Here is a 21,575-nt window from a genome sequence, read left to right on the forward strand (position 1 = left end):
TTCTTTCTGTAGATTTTTAAAAGGAAGGTAAAAAAGAAAAAGGATGGTTTTGCCAATAGACAAAGTTTGACAGTAAACCTGAAAAGATATTTCATAGTAGGCATTTTCTGGAAGTGCATAATGTTGCAGATAATTACACATAAACCGATGAGCCATTTATTCTATTTTAGAAAAATACTTAAGATTTAAATGTTGGCTCAACAGGGGGAACATCAATTACCATGTTTCTGAGAAGTGAATTACTTATTTGGGGCTGAATTTCTTTAAAGCACCTGAACTTTTAGAAAAACTATGTGACTGAAAAAGTGAAATCTGTCAGGGCTACAATAGCGGAAGCTTAAGGAGACCCAGCAGGTGAAAGGCCCCAGGTGAAGGGCGGGCTCTGAGCGCTGGCTTCACTCTCCTGGCAGCGTGAACGCAGAGCTGCACCGCCCCCCCACACACACACACAAACACACAACACATTTGGCTTTGACAGGTAGCTAGCTGTGCTGGTCCCCCCGCACAATGGACTCCACATTCCAATTGTACCTCCAACTTTAGAATTCCATCACGGAGAAAGCAACAGAATAAAGGAGAAAAGAGGAAAACAAAGCAAGTTGCTCTCTAACCCAAATGAAGCCTGCTCATGGAGCTCATCTTAACTGCTTAAATCATGAGCACACTGGCCAGGAGCTAGCTCTCTCCTGTGGGCACCCGGCTGAGGGCTCCTGCTCTCAAGCCACGGCCACTCTCTTTCCTTGGAAGCCTTTCCTGCACTTCTACAACCATCACCATGATCCAAGTCCTCAGGCAGAAGCCAAGCCCTCACACACCCGTGCCTTCCCTCGCTCATTTCTTCCTTACCAAGTTGTCTAAAGCTGACTCGAAATAAATGAAACCCCACCCTCCACCCCCATCTTTATGTGCAGTTCCTAGCTTAAAATAAGCCACAGGAAAATGGAACTATCCAAGTCATCCCGGGGTGTTATTTCAGGCATCTGAAACCATTCAGATGGACTAACAAGAAATCCAGGTGAACTAACACTTTGACAGAATATCAAACTATGTGCTCCTCAGAGTGCCAACATTTAACTGCTGCTCAAAGTTCTGCAAGCTGATGAAAACGAGTCTCTTCCAGCTTTAAGAATGAGTCAGACACACATGATCTGAAAAGAATATTCTTACAGTGACAAGCAATTTAAAAACTAGGACTGTTCTGAAAAATTGCAGATGTTATAGGCTCAATAACTACATAGCACCTTTACCAAAAAGTTAATAGTTGAGAACGCTTCCTATTTCTGGACTTTCACATTTATCTCCCTAATCCCAATAACAATAAATCTAAAAATATCTGATTAAGAAATAGTATTTTATTGATTGTCCATTTAAACCTACTCTTTTCTATATGTATTTATTTCTATCCATACTCTTTCAGTAAAGTAAAATTAGTATAAAAGAAACAGGTAGGTGATGGTTTGAGCAAAATGATCTGATACCTTTTACCTCTGCAAGTCTGTATAAGATGTTTCCATTATTATTCTCAATAGCTTGGAGATTCAATCATTTTTTAGAGATGCAGGGGTTTGGGAGTGAAGCTGGAACTCAAAGAAAGAAGAAATGGAGACGCATTTAAGGAAGTCTTCAGAGGTGGCTGAATAGCGGTCAGGTCTGAGAACCATGACCAAATGAAAATAAGCCTCATCTATTTTTACAGATGCACTCTTTCATAAGAAATACCCTTAAAAGCAACCACCAATAATAAACATCTTAGCAAGGAACTAGGAATAAGGTTTTATTTTTTTAAACATGGAAAACCATCGTTTCCTTATATTCGTAACATAAAGTAATTAAAACTTAAGTTTAACATGACATTTTCAAAAGTTAATGTCCATGGAGAATTCTAAGCCAACCTTTAAATATGTATTTTAATTTTCCTGAGGTTTGTTTTACATTGAAACTTTTGGATTCTGTATATTACGTAAAAATCATTTTAACAACAAAATCTTTACTTTTACCTTCAGCAGAAATTCCTGTAGTTCTTGGTGGGTTTTTGTTACTGTTGTTACTGAAAGATCAGACCAATTTACCTGATTTAAAAGAAACACACACATATTATATGGTTATTCCTCAGGTGGGAATTGGCTGGAAAAAAGCCATGTGTAAAGCAAAGGGCCTTACTTAAATTTCATTAAGATTGACAATAAGAAATGATAAGAAAAATTACTATGACAAATGTCATAATTTCTTCAAAATTGTTTAAATTAACTATACACTGACATTCTACTCAAAAAAGCTTTCTAGTGCCTTTCAAATTGCATGGTTTTGTAAAAATAATTCTTTAAATAATGCGACTATGCTTTAGTAATTTTCAGAAAGAGAAATGTCTTAATTCCTTTTTGTGAAGTTGACTCCAAAATAACACTTTGACAGTGCAGATCTATGCCCAAGAAAAGATAAAAATTCTATCTCCTAGAGCCTAAGTATATATTCTTAAGAGAAATAACTAGAGTTAACTGCCCATCTTTGAATATTTCTTATTACCATACATAGTTTTATGATGATGTATAGTTAACCAAGAGATTTCATCTTTATCTTACATCTTTAAAATCCTATTAAAGTGGGTGGGGCAGGTATGATGCTCTCTGCTTTCAGATAGAGAAACTAAAGCTCAAAGAAGTTTACATGGGTGCGACCTAAGTAAGCAGAAGAGCCAGAATGGGAATCTATTATGCTACCTGCCTCCTGGATTCTTTTTCAATTCAGTGGACTTGACTGGGATCCACTAATAATTTCTATCCTACAATTAAATATCTGAGCTATGTTAATATCTAAGCCCTCCCTACCAACTACTCTTATTACAATTAATCAGATATTTTAAAATACATTGAAAATTTTATCTAGCAACCCTCAAAACAATCTTTATTAACTGTCACTTCTTTTAAATGATTTTTAATTATTCAAATATTCATTGAGCAGCTACTTGTGCCAGGCACTGTTCTCAGTGAAGGAACACAGGAGAGAGCAAGACAGTTTAGTCTCTGCTGGATGAGTTTACAGTCTAGTGCAGGAGACATAAAAGGAGATAAGTAAGAAGAACTTCAAAGAGTGATTAGTGCTTTGAAGAAATGAACAGGGCATGGTGCAAGAGTGGAGGCACAGCAGAGCAGATATCCAAGAAGTCCTCTGAGAAAGGGGCACTTGGGCACAGATTGGAGGGCAGAGGGTCCCAGGTCAAGGAGACAGAAAAGGCTTCAGGAAGGAACAAGTCTGTGAGTTCTAGAGCAAAGGGAAAGTCAGCATGACCAAAAGAGAGCAAAGAGTGGCTTGTGTCACCTGTTACAAAACTGTAAATGAAACACATGGAGATAAGGACTTAAAACTTGCATGAAGATACTTCTCCTACGAAGCAGAAGTCAAAGTTTCAAAATTCACTCAATAAATATACTAAGCAGGACAGATACAGTGTATAGATACAGATACAGGGGTAACACAAGCATGAAGATTTCTGGACAATAAGCTACCAGGAAGATGCAGCCCAGTTATAAATAATCTGTGGAAGATAGGAAGGGAGTAAAGGTTTGATGAATGAGAAAACATTCTGTTGGAGGATGAGAAATGATTCTAGCTAAAATTCAGCAAGATCTTTGAGGAAGGAACTGAAGTGAGGAAGCACAGAAACCTGGTGTTGTTCCCTGTAGCATCAGGTGTGTGCAGTTCACCTGCAGGGAGGAAGGTTGAAAAGGTAAAACGATGGAGCAGGGAGGAATAAAGAAGAGATGGATAACATCACCAGGCAGTAAGGAGACACCAGAGGTCATCCCAGGAGTCATCTAATCAGAGATGGGCTTCAGGGTTAACCAGACAGCTGTTTGGAGGACAGAATGGTGGGACAGCAACTACAGGTAAGACGACCAGGGAGCAAAGGCCAGGGAATAAAAACATCACAGAGAACGGAGGGGAGGAAAATGTCAGGGAAATCAATGCCAGGAAAGACAACGCTGGCAATCTTGTTTTAAACAACATGGGTGGAAAGTCTTCTACTTTTTAAAGGTACATCTTATATCTTGTCTCCCTAAATCTTTTTTTTTTTTTTAAATAAAATTTTCAGAGTAATTTTAATGTGACAAAATCTTTGAAGTTTTTTTTACTCTGGAAAACCATGCAGAGGATACTAAAAACAGTTCATTCCTTTCCATTAAAAAAAAAAATATATATATATATATATATGTATATCTTTTCTTGAATTAGCAAACCTGTCGTAAGTTTTTCCAAAGATCAATTTTCATTCTTTCTAAAAGATCATTTAACACAGAATATGAGATATCTTTTTGTGGGTGACAGTAGCTTACTTTGAAGGTGTATTCCCAATATTTGTCAGCCCTTTTTCTCTGGACTCCTTTCAACATTATCTTCTCAATGTGTACAGCTGAAAGAAAAAAAAAACACACACACACACATACAATGACTTGTTCTACAGAGTCTAGATACAACTTTCAGTTAACTAGGACAACCCTATAATTTGACAAATGCTTAACAATTAAGTTGTTTGCTTTCATCTTTACTACTGGCAATAAACCATGAAATAAAAAACAGAAGCATAGCAATGTGCCATCCATCCATGAGATAGTATTTTTCTATCTCTATTCAACATGCAGAGTGCCTAGGTACTTTCAAGCACACTGCTAAACACCAGAGATAAAGATAATAATAATAATAATAATAAGGTGCCTGCACTGAAGATATTTTCTAGATGATAATCTTCAAAATTGCTTTCAGATCACCATACCAGAATTACGGCATGTTAGTATCAAATGCATGTGTTCATTCAACTATTTATACACAACATGTATACACTAGAAAATATCTTGTTTTTTTAATTGAAAAAAAAAAACTATTCAAAAGTAATATATCAAAATTGTTAAATATCTAATTGGGATATAAAAATAGTTTCTTTCAAAGATGTCCTTTAATATCATAATACCGAACCATGAAGGTTCACTCCAGCAAAATTTTTGCAATCTATTATAAAATAGCAGTGATAAATTACGTTGTGATTTAGGAACAATTTACTCTGAACTGAACTGTATTGTAATCTGCTTATTTGTCAAGTAAGCAAATACACAAATCCTGCAACCACTCATCTTAAACATCCTTTAAAAAAAATACTGACTTAGGAAGTGAAACTTTTTGCAAAATGACAAAAGCCAATCTACTAAGCATAACATAAGGATTAAAGAAGAAAAGACAGTTGCTTAGGGTGCAAAGTGATAATGAATATGACAAAGGTTGCAGGAAGAGTCAGGACAGTGACTGAATAGGAACGGGTTACAGCTGGATTCAATGGATCAGGAGATCGGGAAGAAAAGGGAAGGATTTATTTTGCCCCAGTGAAATAAGTTAAAATAGTTGAAGTCAAATATACAAAGTAACAAAATTAAAGAGGAAGAAATAAGATTGTTATAGATCATGGAGGAGAGTGATAAGAGAACAAAGAGTATAAGATACAGAAGAAATCTGCAGGTAAACAGACATTCATAATAAACTAAGGAGATACCATTATTAGTGTTCTATGCTAACATTCCAAACATACTAAGCGCTTGGTTCCCTGCTTCTGGGTCAAGTTCCCCTCCTGAGCTAGAAATGTTGATAATAAGAGACAAAAGAAAACCTCAAAAGCCAAATGAGAAGCCTGTAATTCCTCAGAATATTATAAAGACCAAGGTGGGGGATGGAAGGGCTACTGTTTTCAAAAGCTTTCCTATTAAATTATTTAAAGGAAGATGTTATTAAACAAAGGCTTCCTCAACTAATCTACCTTTAGAAATAAAGCAGCTCTATTTCTGCCAATCAGTGGGCTAAGGGTAGGGTAGGAGAACCTCGTTGTTTGGTCAGACCTCCAGTTTGTCTTAGCAGAAAAAGCCACTATGACATTGTGGGGTATGGGAACATAGCTATTATTTTCAGCTTCAATTCCAAGTTATACCTGCCATTATCTATCAGAATCAAGATGAGTAAGACAGGATACTAAACAATGAGGAATGGATGACAACAGGAGATCCCCTTTAGTGCTGTTAATTGACACTAAAAAGCATGTACAACATACTTTAGGTATGTAAAAATAATCACCTATAGTACCACATTAGAGTTGATAACATTTTGATGCAGTCTTTAGGTTTTTCAAGAAAATATATTTTTTTATTAAAAAAAAAAAAGAGGAGACCTTCCTTGTAAAACCAAACTCTGCTTTAGATCACTCATATCTTCAATGAGCTTAAGTGACACAGTCTGTGACTGAAGTAGATTAATTGGAGAGAGAGGAGTACTGTGAAAATGTCTTGACTAAAAGTAGTAATTATGTAAACTTTTAAAAACATTAAACATTCATGTCTACTTCTTCTCTGGGAGGAAAATGTATTACACAAAAAGAATTATTATCAGGACTAACTAGAAACAGAGTAACATAAGTTAAAAATGGTTACAACTGAGTATGATGCTTATTGCATATCTTTGTCTCCTCTAAGGCACAGATGACAGTCTAAGTTTCCCACTTCAATTATCCTCTCCAACACAGGTTAATGGACTTCCGAAATGCAAAGAGAAGAGAATACCTGAACTCCTTTATTTTTAGATGGCAATGTCTTTTCATTCTCCCATCCCAGCCTTCTTGAAAACTGCTATTATTGCAGGAAGCATGAATTTGTAAGAAATTTATTCACTCTCTTACAGTGAACATTTCTGAAATTTATTGTTCAATCAACACCGAGCACATTCTATAGATTAAAACACTATACTAAATGCTCTGGGAATATGATAAGGTCTTTGCCACTTTCCAGAAGCACACAACCAGGTTTCAGGTACAGTCACACAGATGACTGATAATACGAGGAGAATCAAGCAGGTGTGTGCTAGGACAAGGAAAGTGCTCCAGGAGCAGAGAAAGGGCACAGAACTGGGAAGGACCAGTATGTGAGCTAAACCCAGAAGGACCAGCAGTATTTCCCTACTCCAAAAAGGAGAGGGAAAAGTTAGAGTTAATCAGTGTATTACCCTGCAATCTTCTGGTGCACTAATGCTTTAAGTTTACAAAAAAATACAGCATACCTTCTCGCTGGGCTCTGTGAGGTGTCACAGTAAGTCCATCTTGGGGCACTGGCGCTTGTTCTATGAAGCTGGTCGTGTTACTTTGCATGTAATCACCATGAGCAGAGTCATTCTAGATGAGAAAGGGAACCGTGTTAATCTACACCACAGACTAATAAATCCCATTAAAGTAAACAAGTTAAATTTTAAGCTTTATACTTTTAATAGCAACCATTTTACTAGCAACTTTTAGAGATCAAATATGTGATTATATATTAGGGGCTGAAAGGCACAAAGTGTCGGAGTAGCAAGGAAAAGAAATACCAACTTTTATTTTCATTTAACTATATTCTAGGAATTATTCACTGCCTCAGCTTTCTTAGGGCACATATAAAAATTTCATATTGCTATTCAGAGTTGCCAATGATGTCAATTCTATACTAAAATAAACCAGAATTGAAGGAACACAGTTATCCCCCATATGTAAGGGCATTTGTAATTTTAAATTATTCATTACACAACTTGTAGTCATTGATTGGTTTCAGTGAATATTTTTCTACATTGCTCATATGGTTCAAAAATTAAAAATAATACAACCTTCAAAGACAAATTAATGCAAAATATGCAAAAAAGAAAAGTTTTATGCCGTCTTCACAGACATTATACTATTGAAGTAATTGTCAGAAAGTGTTGGCTTTACAATCAAAGCACATTTTTGAATTCTGAAGCTACTTTAAAGACACAATCTAACAAGCAAGAAAAAGCCTCCTGTTTAATATCCTGGGGAGGAAAATGAAGTTTAAGTTTCTACCCAAGGATCTAAATTCACCAACCCATGAAATATCTTCTAATTAAGTGATTCTTCTCAACCCTATCCCAAGTCTCAATGCTATAAAATCAGTTAGACTAAGTTTAGAAGCTATTTCTAAAATTTACACACACTGTCTCCTAAGTTGCAGAGATCAGAATTATGGGTTTACTAGCCACAAAAGAGAATGATGGCTCAGCAATTCTATCTCCCATTTCCACATGTCATATATGCTTTTCTATACTTGGTGTTGGGGGAAGTGTGCCATAAATTTTGAGAAATAGTTTAATGGGGATCTCATTGAGAGGAATCATATCCAATTTGTCCATTAAGTTCAACTTCCCATAAAAATGTAACACAGATGACATGCTAGAATTGACATTTCACAAAGACTAGTTAGGTGAAAGTGTCTGGACCAAATGAGAAGCAGGTAATTTTTCTCTGATTGGATTAAGGAAGATAGTTTAAAAATTCTAACCCTGCAAAAATATGCACAGGAACACAAAGCCCATTTGGATGTGCATACCCTGTTCCTTTCTAAAACTTATTTGAGGCAAAGTTTTTTCTGTCCTATGACTTGCCTCCTCAACAGCTACTGGTTATCTAAAATCTTTGAGTCCTATAACTCAGGTGATCTGGACACAGTTTTGTCATCTTATTCCCAACAGAGAGTATTCGGATTTAACTTCCACACATCATGATTATATAATACTTCAGAAGATTTCTTCAATGTGGGAAAAGTTTTTGGACTAGTCAAGTGGCTGGACAATCCTAAAAAAAACACTTCTCTGAAGCATACCATTAGAACAAAGGTCAATTTGCCTCATTGAAGCTTATTTTGTTAACAAAAGTCAAGTGGTAGATGGAGTTTGTTTTAGCTAACCCAACAATATTCTGTTTCCTTGGGGCCCTTGATATAGACCATTAAAAGTTCCAAGACATTCTCAATATAAAAACAAAGCAAGAATTAAGAATTTCTTTGTTGATTTTTTTTTTTGAATTTACTGAAATTACTAAAAACCCCTTTCTTACACCCTATACAAAAATTAACTCAAAGTGGATCAAAGGCCTCAATATAAATCAGTACTATAAAACTCTTAGATATAGGGAAACATCTTCAGGATCTAATGATAGGAGATAGCTTCTTAGACCTTACACCCAAAGCACAAGCAACGAAAGAAAAAATAGATAAATGGGAACTCCTCAAAATCAAAAGCTTCCGTACCTCAAAAAACTTTACCAGAAAGGTGAAGAGGCAGCCAACTCAATGGAAGAAAATATTTGGAAACCATATATTTGATAAGAGACTGACATGATGCATATATAAAGAAATCCTACAACTCAACAACACTAGTTCAAACAGCCCAATTATATAAAATAGGCAAAAGATATGAAATGGTATTTTTCTGAACAGGAAATACACATGGCTAAAAAACACATGAATAAATGTTCATCTTCACTAGCTATCAGGGAAATGCAAATCAAAACCACAATGAGATACCATCTCACACCAATAAGAATGGCTGCCATTAAACAAACAGGAAACAATAAATGCTGGAGAGGATGTGGAGAAATTGAAACTCTTATTCATTGCTGGTGGGAATGAATAATGGTACAGCCACTGTGGAAGATAGTTTGGCGGTTTCTCAGAAAACTAGATACTGAATTAACTCTACCATCCAGCAATTCCACTTCTTGGTATATACCTAGAAGATGTGAAAGCAGTGACACAAACAGACATTTGCACACCCATGTTCACAGCAGCACTGTTCACAACTGCCAAGAGATGGAAACAATCCAAATGCCCTTCAACAGATGACTGGATAAACAGAATGTGGTACATACATACATACGATGGAATACTATGCAGCAGTAAGAAGGAACAAGGTCCTGAAACATATGGCAACATGGATGAACCTTGAAGATATAACACTGAGTGAAATAAGTCAAACACACAAGGAGAGATATTGTATGTTACCACTTCTATGAACTCTTGGAACAATGTAAAATCAATGTCTTATGATGTGGAATATTGGGGACCTACTGATAGAAGCTAGTGAGGGGGAATGATAATCTAATATGTTCAGATATGTTAATGATGGTGAATTCAAAGGTGTAGCAATGGATAGGGGTGATGATTGTTTGTTAATGGATAATATCAGAGATGTACGGAAGGTGAATAGGATTGAAAGGGCTTCTTTAAAGGCATGTTTCCCACAGATCAGCACCACAAATATAGATAGGTGTTTGCATGATCTATTTCTAAGATATGACACTGGCACAGAGAGTTGCTCTATCTGAGACTCTATAAAAGTTTCACTCACTAAGTTTGTTCTTCAGAAACATAAATCCTTCAGGGAACTCCTATGCCAGCTAAGTCCCCAAACCCAGAGGCAACAGCCTCTTCAAGAACATCAACCAGATGTGTCCCCTTTTCTCATAAAGTTGACACCCCTTTTCAATATGAACAAGTTAGGGTAGTCACTGCCTAGACATCCCTGAAGATCGGGAAAGTGATAAACTAGAGGAAGGGGTAGCAAGAGACAAGATAAAGAATTTAACAAAGGATTATGAGTACTAAATCTCTATATAATTTTCTTTTTCTTAGTTGCTAGGATATTAGAATAGCTAGAAGGAAAGAAGTGAAATGGTGGAACTCTAACCCACAGCATCCTTTGAAATTTGTTCTATAGCTATTTGTTAAATTGTAACTTGAAAGCTATCACCTTTTCGAATGTATATTTCACAATAAGGAAATAACTGAAACGATGGTATTGTAACTCAAAACAACTTTGGAAATTTCCTATATAACTACTTATTAAATCATACTTTGGAAGGTATCTTTTTGTATATGCTATATTTCACAATAAGGAAATAACTGAAACAGTGGAACTGTAACCTATAATATTCTTTGAAATTTGCTAATTATAAAAAAAAAATAAATAAAAAAATAAACATTCCCTACAGACAACTATGTAAACAATAAGAAAATAGTTCCTAATTTATGACTTTTTTGGTCTTACCAAAACATCATCACTAGATTTTGCACAAATTTATGCACTTCCCACACACAGAAGCTTAGTTAATTTAGGAATCTAAACCGTTCCATGCTTTTTACTTAAAGAAACAATTCATTTTCTTATTCCCAAAGCAATTGCGCCTATAAAATATAGTTGCAAATATTTTTATAAAGTACCTGGTGAAATTGAAAACCACCAAAAAAATCACAGCAGTTAAAGTCACTTATTATATTGGAATTTCTCAGAACTACATCTAAGAAGCTCAAGCACAGGAAATTATGACTAAGCACTGACAAAAAAATGAGACATGAGTTCCCTGGAGAATTTAAAATCTACTAGGGAAAGCCAATTTTATATATTAAAAATAATACTAAGAACGACATGAGAAGTATCAAAATTATAACACAGAATACGCATACTACTGGAATTCACAGGTGGTAAAGAATCTTAGGAGAAAGCTGCCAAAGTGACATTTCCAAAGACCATCATGCAAGAAGTAAGGACATGAGTTCAACCTTGAATGGAAAGTAGGATGTGCGAAGAAAGAGAAAAAAGGGATTTTTGAGACCAAAGAACGGTTAGAGGCCAGGCTCCCTCAATCATTGAAAGGAAATGTAATCTGACTAAAATAATACTTAGGAAGATGTATCTGACAGTGGTATCCAACAGGTAAAAGAGGCAAGGCAGGAAAGTCTCAAAGGAGAATGGTGCCAGCAAGAAGGATGAGGAAAGGATGAATACAGGATATGAGGGGAAGAGAGGATTAAGGTTATCAAGCAAATCAGGGTGACTAGAAGTACAAAAGCACTACCAAGAGAATCAGGTGAGTCTGGAGGAATTTTTTTTTTAATCGATGCCTTCTTCTTATACATATTAAATTTAATGTGACAGTGGCCATCCAGGAGATATAGACCACAAGCACACACTCATACACACACATTTTCACTGGCTCCCACTGGCAACCTGTTCCTTTTACCTGAACTTCAAGCCCTCTGTAGCCCAACTTCTATTATTTCTTCAAACTTCTACTTTTTTGCTTGTCCACTGAAACCAAATTGTGCTATTCACTTGCTAAACCATATGTATGTCCCTCTTGTTTACCAAGCATTTTCATACACAGTATTACATTCATCTTTACAACAGTCTTATGCAGTAGATGGTGATGAGCACTCTGAAGACTAGAAAAACTACATGACCTGCCAAAATGACCATTGCAAAACCTAACTCTAACCTAAATTAGTGGCTGAGTGAACAGAAAACCCTTCTAAGGGAATCTGTATAAGACAGCTAAGAAATTTAGAAGGGAATTCAAATGTTCCTTGGAGTACAGGAAGAACAGATGGAAACGCACCATCAAGGGTACAGCCACGCCACCACCTGTTACATAAACACATGATCAGGTACTTCCCTTCTAGAGGGACTGTCTACATAGGAAGCAAAAAAGGAACTGGACGAACGAGGCTTTTTTGACAAAGCACTCCCCAAAAGTAAAAGAAGTACTTTAGACACACCGTTCTCCATAATGAAAAATATAGTCAATAAAATTAAAGCTCAGTCTGCTTTGAGAATAATGCAGGCCTTTTTTCTTCTCTCTCACCTTGAAAATAAAAAAAAAACATTAGCTTAACATTTCTCAAAGAAGGACAAAAATAGTAAATGAGCTAAAAGAAATTAGCCAATTTAATCGCTTCTATAAAAAGGTGTAAAAATGAATTCCAATCTGTGCTCTGAATTAACAAAGACTTATATAACTTAACAAAATTGAAACATAGCTTTAAATTATAGTTTTCCAGCTAAATGTAAAAACTGGACAAAGATTTAAGCAGATTATGAATACATGGGAATTAATGATAATCCAAATTCAAAATATGTATTTTGCCTATTCCTACTCCCAAATCCTAAGGGGAGAATATGTATTTCATAAATTGTGTCCTAGGGCATTGCTTCCTTTGGGTTTATTTTATCTGTAGCATATATACACATCCTTACAATTTAAATATTAACAAAAATAAAATAACTGCCCCAAATAAATGTTCCAAACACTAACTTTTCAATCTGTGTCCTTCCTGAACATCCATGTATTCATAAGTATAGTAACAGAGAACAATATACAAAATACTCCATTATATGGATTTTTATTCAGTGAAAAAAAAAAAATAGAAAACAGATTCTATAACAATCTGGATGGCTGCATCACAGTGGAAAAGAAAAATGCATTGAGCACCATTCTCAAGAGAATTCATATTCAAGACAGTAAATGAACTACTTTTCATCTTATCTCATTAATTCAGTCATCACAACCTCCTTAAGGAAGTTATTATCTCCATTTTACAGGTAAGACTGAGGCTCAGAGATTTAAGTGGCCTGGTTAGTATCACAGAGTTAGTGGCAGCAATGGAATTTAAGCCTCAGGTCTAGTGTTCTACTAAGCATGCCTATCACTCTTCAAGGCCTTTTGACCCACTTTCTGCCCCCTCTCTACATGGAAAAAAGTAGGGGGGAGAAATATATATATATATATATAGAGGGAAAAAAGGAACTTGCTTCCTCTCCACCTCCACCACCTCTTCCTTCCTACTGTGCTGTGCCACTTTCCCAGAGTTCTCCTTACCTGAGAAATCTATTGCATGGGAAACTGGTAACTGGAGGATACCCAATAGCCCAATAGCTCCTATTTGCTACCAAAATAATCACTGCTTAACCCTGATATTCAAAAGCCTCTTCCAAAAGGCTTTTATAAAGAACTACTTGTATCTTCTGCTGCAGCCAAAGTAACTTAAAATTTCCCTTAAAAGACAGCTATTTCTGTATTTGTGAAATGCTGTTCCCACTCTTCTACCACCAACTTTCAAACAAGGCTTAACATGGGCCTGTAATAACTAACAATTATTGAAGACCATGTGTCAGATATTATTCTGAGTATTATCCTTGTAATCCTAACTACCCAAGCACTATAATTATTCCCACCTTGTAAGTGAGGAAATCCTTTTCAGAAAGCTGCCATCACTCTAGTGAGACTATTCACTTTAAACTCACTCAGCAGTAGCCAACTTAAATAAGTTATTTATGACATGTGATAATTAAAATTGTTCTTTTTAAAAAGCATCTTTGTAGTGCCCAGTGCAATGACAACTGAAATCCTGATATCTAACCTTTCCTTTTTGGTTGGCAGCTGACTTCTTTCAAGAGGCAGAGAAAGAACATACAGGAAAGTTTTTGTTCTTCCTTTGGCATTTTAAAAATGTACACTAGGATTCTCGTTGCCATCTACCTTCAAGTTATCTTAGAGTAAAAGCATTTATGTGAAAACTCTTAGAAAAGTTTTTTTCTTTTTCAGGCCACAGCACTAAAATAATTTGAGGTATCTGGTCTATCAAGTACAATACTACATAGCTAATTAACATATCTATGAAAAGGCAACATGTTTGCAAAGTTTTTCTTTTAATCTGTTTATTAACTATTGATGTTTGTAAGAACCCACTGCCACTTCAATTTTTGTGAATTCAATGATACTAAGTTCAAATGTAACTTTCTGGGTTCAAATGACACAGACACTTGATTAGCACATGCCTTTGCATCAAAAACATAGTTTCTATCTTTCATTCAAGCATGAGCACTATTTGTGAGCCAAGCAACTATCTTTTCAACAGTATTAACCATTACTATGAGAATCTATGCATTTTTATGCTTCTTACACATTGGTGTTGCTGATTCTGGGTTAAACTTCCAAAATTAGAGCAACCATTTCCATAAACTGGGCCTTTAAGCATACAGAGGTAGGATGCTTGCGTCTATTTCATGTCTTTTCAATGAAACAGCAACAAACCTGACACCTTTTAAAATACTTATGGAGTTTTTTGTTGCTATTGTTAACACACCATTTATAGTTTTGGTTCCTAATTGTAAGGTATCCATTTTTTTTTTCCAGCTATACTATACATGCAATCTGTAACTCTGTAACACAGAACTAAATCATATTTACCAGGACACTGTTAATGAGTATTTTCACTACTGCCCACTGGCCTATTTGCACATTTTATACAAGTGACTGGCTGTCCACTGCAGCTGTAAAGAATACAAGTTTCAAGTACAAGGCTCCTAAAAGTAATGCCAAATTTAAGTTATAATCCAATGTCATATCTAATATAAAATCATCCAAACCCCACAAAAAAAACCGTGAAAATGTTACAGAAATATTATCTTTAAAAGTAGAAACATACTGGAAATCTTCAATCATGACTTAATACAGTATATGCTAGTAGTAAGTCTGTGGACTTGCCACCTCCACTATCAATACTGTAACATACCCTGTCACTAGATAGTTGCTGAGCCTTAACTTGAAAGACTATAATATAAAATGGGCATAAAAGCATATGTTCTACTTGTGTCATTAGTTTTTAACTTTTTTTTGTAGAGAAGCTGCTTTATATTAGGTATTGGATACAAGTCTGGAGAGAATCAGGAACACTATTCTGGTCAAGCATGCCTTACTTAAAAAAGTAAAGCAAAAGGAAATCAGTTCTATATCATCCATTTAGCACGCTATACTGAGCACTGAAAAACTTCACTTAGCCAATAGTAAGAACAAGGATCATTCTTAAGCAATTAAAAAGTTTCATACATGTGTCTGCAAGGTTACTTCCGGGGGATTAAAGTGCTGCCCCACGAACTACCCCTTAAACGATCGTCACAGCCAAGCATTTCCAGAGAACACAACCCACGTGGTTCCCAGCCCGAGTCTGCCTAACTAGCCAGCACGAGGCCTTCGCCTCCTCTAGCAGAGGCCGGGAGCGGCCCTGGTTGGCCGGGCTCCGCCCCCTGCCCCGCCCTCCGGGAGCGCGCCGGTCACGTGGCCGCGCGCGCTGCCGCCATCTTGCAGCGGCTGAAGAGGAAGCCGGCCGTAGGGACCTGCTGCGGATCGCCATCTGCCGACCGGCGGGCAGACTCTGGCTCTAACACTCCAGTGACGCGCGGGACTCGGGTTCCTCTCTGCAGACTCAGAGATGCGCCCTCCCTCCTCAGGAAGGGACCGGTGGCGGAAGGCCGAGGCACCGCGGGATTGGACTGCAGCGAATCAGGATTTAAATCAAGCCATCCCAATTAGCAGCGCCTGGAGTGACAGCCTGGGAGCAACAAGATATGTTAAAATGTCTTTAAGGCCAGAACATGCCACAGCTGGGGGACTAGGACTACTCTTTAACAAGCAGAAAATGTGAGGTCGTAACAATTTAACGAGACGTAAATGCTTTGTTAAGGTAACCCTAAACTCCTTCTGGAGAAACAAGTTCAGAGCACCTTCAGTGTCCAGAAATAGCCTTCACCGTCACCTGTGGTACCCTTATCCCCTAAGATTTATTTTCTTCAATAGATGGCCAGAGCACCGGGCACTTCCTGTGAGGTGACGATGTGCTGAAATTAATAGCAGGATACCCACCCTCGCTTTATCCACTCCTCCCAGCATTCACTGGTTGCCAGAAAAGGCCACACACTGCCGGCAAGATAAAAAGCTCATTACACCGGCTTGTAGGCATTTCGCCCCTTGGTCTAGTCGCCTTTCAATTTTAGCATTAAAAACAAACAAACAATAAAACTCCTAGCAGTTAATTAACATAAAAATTCGGGTACACTTTTTGTCTAATGAAATAGAATGAACTGTTCCATTGTGGGATATTTTCATTAGACCTACGTTCTAAGGTTGTCTTTATTATCTGTATATATACACTACTATGAGAATTTAAAAATAGATACTTTAAGCATTGTTACTGAGTTCGGCTGTCTTCTCGAAATGTAATCTGTGGTATACAGGCTTCTCAATTAAGACAATTTTTTTTTGAGTCATTTCAGTGAGTACGCTGAGAAGTGGAATGGCTTTCACGATCCATGCAGACCCTACATGCTAGAAAGTTCATAGATGAAAGATAAAACTTCAAGCTCACCAAGAAAATGCTGGGCACTAGCATTACCACAGCTCTGAACTGGATAACACCTAAGTCCTAAAACGTGGGTTAGTCACCTCACGGAAGCCTGTTCTCTCTAAAACCTTTCCAGCCCCCAAATTCTTTGATTGCATGGGTATTGAGTCCACAGAGCCATTAGAAAAAAATAATGCCCAATTTTAGTTCCAGAGTATTAGAATGACAGTAGATACATAAGTTGAATTAACTTTCAAGCAAGGGGGGGAGGGGATCCCCTTTTCCACTTTATCATCCAAAGGCCCATGTAAGTTGAAAGTATGTCATCCAAATTAATACCTTTTAAAAGGCTATAACCGACTCACAGCAAGTAAAGAAGACTGAGTGTGCCCCAGGCCCTGCATGGCTCCTCTGACTTCACATCTGACTATCAACCTAGAGGAGCCTTGGGTGACACTTGTAGCAGGTAGAGTTGTTTCCATTACCTGCAACTAAGAATTGACCGATACATACTTGAAACATTGGAAATGTGGACAAATTCCAGATAGCAGCAGCATGAGAAGCTATTCTACCCTCTACTTCTTAAGAAAGGATGATTAATGTAATTATCCCTCTCAAATCACTGGAGTTAAACACCAGATAGCATTAGCATGTACAGAGCTTACATCACGTGTACTTTGGTAAAATGACTTCCGGAACCAAAGAAGCCTCAGGGTCATCTTCGTGGGACAAGAAAAGAGACAGGAAAGCACAACAGAACAATATCAGTGGAAGAAACAAATAAGACTCTGAGGATGTAGCTGAAGAGAGGTGGAGGAAAACATACAACCAGGCTGACAGGTCTCCCACTGGACTCATCATTGCAAGTGTAGACCCTGCATCTTCCTAGCTCATCGTCACTCCCAGTTTCCTAGACAACTACATCATATATTCTCCTTTTTTTGTCAAAGATTTAAAATTGTGATGATTTTATGGTTACGGTATATACCCAAAAGAATTGAAAGCAGGAACTCAAACAACCCAAATGTCCATCAACAGATGAAAAGATGAACAAAATGCAGTATGTATATACAACAAAATATACAGAAATCATTGAAGTTCTGCTATGTATATGTTACAACATGGATGATCCTGGAAAACATTATGCTGAATAAGTTAGACATAAAAGACAAATATTGTATGATTTACATACATGTAAAGTCTAGAATAAGCAAATTTGCAGTGACAGAAAATAGATCAGAGGTTACCAGAGGCCCCAGAGAGGAGTCAAGGGGGAGTTTTTGCTTAATAGGTGCAGAGTTTGTGGTTGAGGTGATAAAAAAGTTTTGGTAATGGATAGTGGTAATGGTAGCACAACATTGTAAATGTAATTAATATCACTGTGAAGTATATGCTTAAAAATGTTTAAAATAGGAAATTTTGTGTTATATGTGTTACCACAATTCAAGAATTTATCAAGTATAGAAAATATCTACCAAAATTGCTGATTTTATATGTTTATATATCCCAAAGAATTGAAAGCAGGGACTTGAACAGATATTTGCACACTGATGTTCACAGCAATATTATTTACATGTGTCCATCAATGGATGAATGGATAAACAAAATGTGGCATATACGTAGAATGGAATATTATTCTGCTGTAAAAAAGAATGAAGTTTTGATACATGCTACAACATGGATGAACCTTGAAGACATCACATTGAGTGAAATAAGAGAGACATGAAAGGACAAATATATCATATGATCTCACTTATATGAAATAATTAGAATATGTAATTTCATAGAATAAGAAATTAGAATATAGGTTACCAGGGGCATGGGTGGGGTGGGGGATGGGGAGTTAGTGTTTAATTGGTACAGTTTCTGTTTGGAATGATGGAAAAGTTTTGGTACTGGATGGTGGAAATGGTTGCACAACATTGTGAATATAATTAACATTACTGAATTGTATACCTGAATGTGGTTAAAATGGGAAATTTTATGTTGTATATATGTTATCACAATAAATTAAAAAAGCAAAACTATACAACACAAAGAATGAACACTAACATAATTGTGGACCTTAATAATATACTTAGAATAATATTAGTTCATCAGTTGTAACAAATGTACGACACTAGTATAAAATGTTAATAATATGGAAACTTGTGTGTGTTTGGGAGGAATAACAAGGCAACTGTGTACTTCCTGGAAGATTTTTCTGTAAGCCTACAACTGCTCTAAAATATTAAAAAATTTGCTGATTTAAAAAAAAAAAAAAAAAAAGGCTATAACCAACGAAAATAACCTCTTCTTGTACATGGTTTTTACTCTAACAGAAACTATACCCTTCTTCCCCTACCCCTAAAATGTCATCCTCAAGGACTTTACAGGACCAAATCGTTATTAAATTGCTTTCATGGCGCTATAAAAATTCATCTTTAAAGTTTGCGACAAGTGGCTCATCTATATTCTCTTCTACTACATTTTGGCGTCTAATAACTTTTAGAAAATGATATTACTATCGTAAGGGCCCAACAAATTTCCCCCGACCCAAAACTGTAGGCATGAACCGAGCTCGTTAGAAAGCAGGTTTTGCCAGGGGTAAACCTCTGCCCTAGCAGAGGTTTCTTTACTTGGACAACCTGAGTTACTGCTTATCTAATTGAGTTAATTCTCAGGCCTTCGCATCAAATTTCTTCTGGGAACATCAGGTTCTTTGAGCAGGAGCCAAGAGACCCAAATTGCCCCTTTAACGCAGGCATCCAGTGAGCAAAAAGTCCCTATGTACAAAAACAAGGGCAGCACCCCGGAAGCGCACCTTCAGGACACCTCGCCGAGGAGTAAGGCAGGGCTTTAAAACGTGACAAGAGCAGAGCGCCCGTCAGCAAGAATGGGAAGGTGCTGCTCCGGGTTAGGCTGCGGCGAACAGACAAGCTCCGCCAGTGCCCGAGGGACGTTCAAAGCCCAAAACGCCCCGAAAGCCTTCATCCGAGACCGGCACCCGGGCCGCGAGCACCATGCCTTCCGCGGCCACTCCAGCACGGAAGGGACTTCTAGAGCATTCTGCTAATGGCGGGTGTCCGTGTGTGCAAGGGGTAGGGGTGGGGGCGGGGGTGGAACTGAGCGGCACCGCAAAGCGAAGCGGAGTGGGAACTGCGAGCCACCTGCGCCGGGGTGAGGCTCGGTCAAGGGGTGCCCAAGAGCGAGTCCTGGGAGGCTCCGCGCGCCTTACCTGGGCCCTGTGGCCCGCAAAGTTGCACGGCCCAACCTCCACCTCCGCGTCTTCGGAACCCCCGCGGAGCGCGCTGCGGAGTCTCTCCAGGTGCTCCCTCAGGGTGACCCGCTGGTGGAAGGAGAAAGCCGGATGCAGGGAAGCCATGGTGAAGAGCAGCAGCAGCTCCTCCTGGGCCCTGAAGCCGAGCCCGTTGCCGGCCCGGGACTCCGCGCCGCTGCCTTCCGGCCCGGACCCGTCTTTCTGGGCGTCCTCCTCGCCGTCACAGTCCTCGCTGCGCTCGTCCTCCGCGCCGCCCAGAGAGCCCTCGGCCCGGGCTGCACGCAGGCTCTTGAGCACGGAGTCCACCTGGGGCAGGAGGCGGTGCAGGCGGCCGGCGGCCTCACGGTTCTCCGAGCCCAGCAGCGCCAGGTAGACTATGAGGCGCGAGCGCACGGCGGGCTCGCGGAAGTCGGCCAGCGGCCCCGGGTCCGAGAGGCCGTTGGCCTTGGCCTCCGAGTCGCGCAGGTAGTGGTAGTCTTTGCGCGCCAAGTCCTCGAGGCACGAGCCAAGGAATCGCAGCTCCAGCGGGTTGCACAGGTCCAGCAGCCCGCACATGAACTCCAGGCGCTGCGCCGAGCCCAGCACCAGCCCGAACCACTCGTACACCCGCTCCTGCTCGCGCAGCGCCACCGCGGGCCCGCCGCCGCTGCCCAGCATGCCCGACCCCGCCGCCGCTCCGCCAGCAACAGGCGGCCCGAGCCCCCGGGGCGGCGGCGGCGGCTGCTGCTGCTGCGGGGGGCCCCGCGACTGGCCCGCGGGCGGCGGCGGCGGGGGGCGGCAGTCCCGGCGGCGGCGCTGCGGTGCCTTCGCGCCCGGCCGCGAGTCCGCCTCGGGCCTCTCCGCCTCTGGCGGCGGCTCCGCGGGGTGCGTCGGCTTCAGCGGCAGCTTCATCCTCAGCATCCTCGGCTAAGGCGGCGCGGACATGCGAGCGGGGGCGGCCAGGCGGGGCCAGGAGACGGGGCGGGGGCCGAGGCGGCGGCGCGGCCGTCAGGAGCCGGGCCCCGCCATGCCGCCGGGGGAGGGCCGGGGGCGGGTCTCGGCCGGCGAAGGGGGCGGTGGCCGGCCGGCGGGGTCGCTGGCAACGTCTTCCCGGGCGGGAGGCGGGGCGTGCCCGCGGCGGCTCCTCCCGGTGGGTGCCGCGCCGGCTCTGGGGGCCCGGTGCGGGTGGGCGCAAGCGAGCGAGCGTGTCCTCCTTCCGCCTCCCTCCTCCCGTCGTCCGCACTGGGCTGGGGCGGCGGCGCCTGAGCGGTTCCCTCGCGAGCCGGCGCGGACCCAGCAGCAGGGAGAGGAGGAGGAGCGGCCGGGCCTGGTGGCGGGCGCTCCGCATCGCATCTCAGCCAATCAGCGGTCCGAGCCGTCGGTTACGTAGTTCTCCCCGCCCCCAGGGGCCGCCTCTTTCCGCAAAGCCACGCCCAGCCCCAACCCGGCCGCCTCTCCTTTCATGGCTTCCGCGCGGTCCTAAAAGGCTCAGCGTTTGCAGCAGAGTGGGGAAGAATCTGGCTTCAACCGCGGAG

General features: G+C 40.0%; 1 protein-coding gene across 3 annotated transcripts in view; it reads right to left on the reverse strand.

Moving 5' to 3' along the window:
* The window catches only part of ZCCHC2 (zinc finger CCHC-type containing 2), a 59,203-nt gene extending 38,110 nt beyond the window's left edge, over positions 1–21,093 (reverse strand). For all 3 annotated transcript variants that reach the window (XR_005212185.1, XM_037805873.1, XM_037805872.1), the window contains exons 1-4: positions 20,020–21,093; positions 7,084–7,195; positions 4,332–4,408; positions 1,998–2,069 (exon numbers count right to left, since the gene is read on the reverse strand). Coding sequence is in view for 2 of the 3 variants with exons in the window: in XM_037805873.1 (XP_037661801.1) it covers positions 1,998–2,069; positions 4,332–4,408; positions 7,084–7,195; positions 20,020–20,961 (1,203 nt within the window). In the remaining variant the exon portion in view is untranslated. The remainder of the gene's footprint in view (positions 1–1,997; positions 2,070–4,331; positions 4,409–7,083; positions 7,196–20,019) is intronic.
* Between the last annotated feature and the right edge of the window lie 482 nt (positions 21,094–21,575).

Source organism: Choloepus didactylus, chromosome 16 (genome assembly GCF_015220235.1).
Source record: "Choloepus didactylus isolate mChoDid1 chromosome 16, mChoDid1.pri, whole genome shotgun sequence".
Taxonomy (NCBI): Eukaryota; Metazoa; Chordata; class Mammalia; order Pilosa; family Megalonychidae; genus Choloepus; species Choloepus didactylus.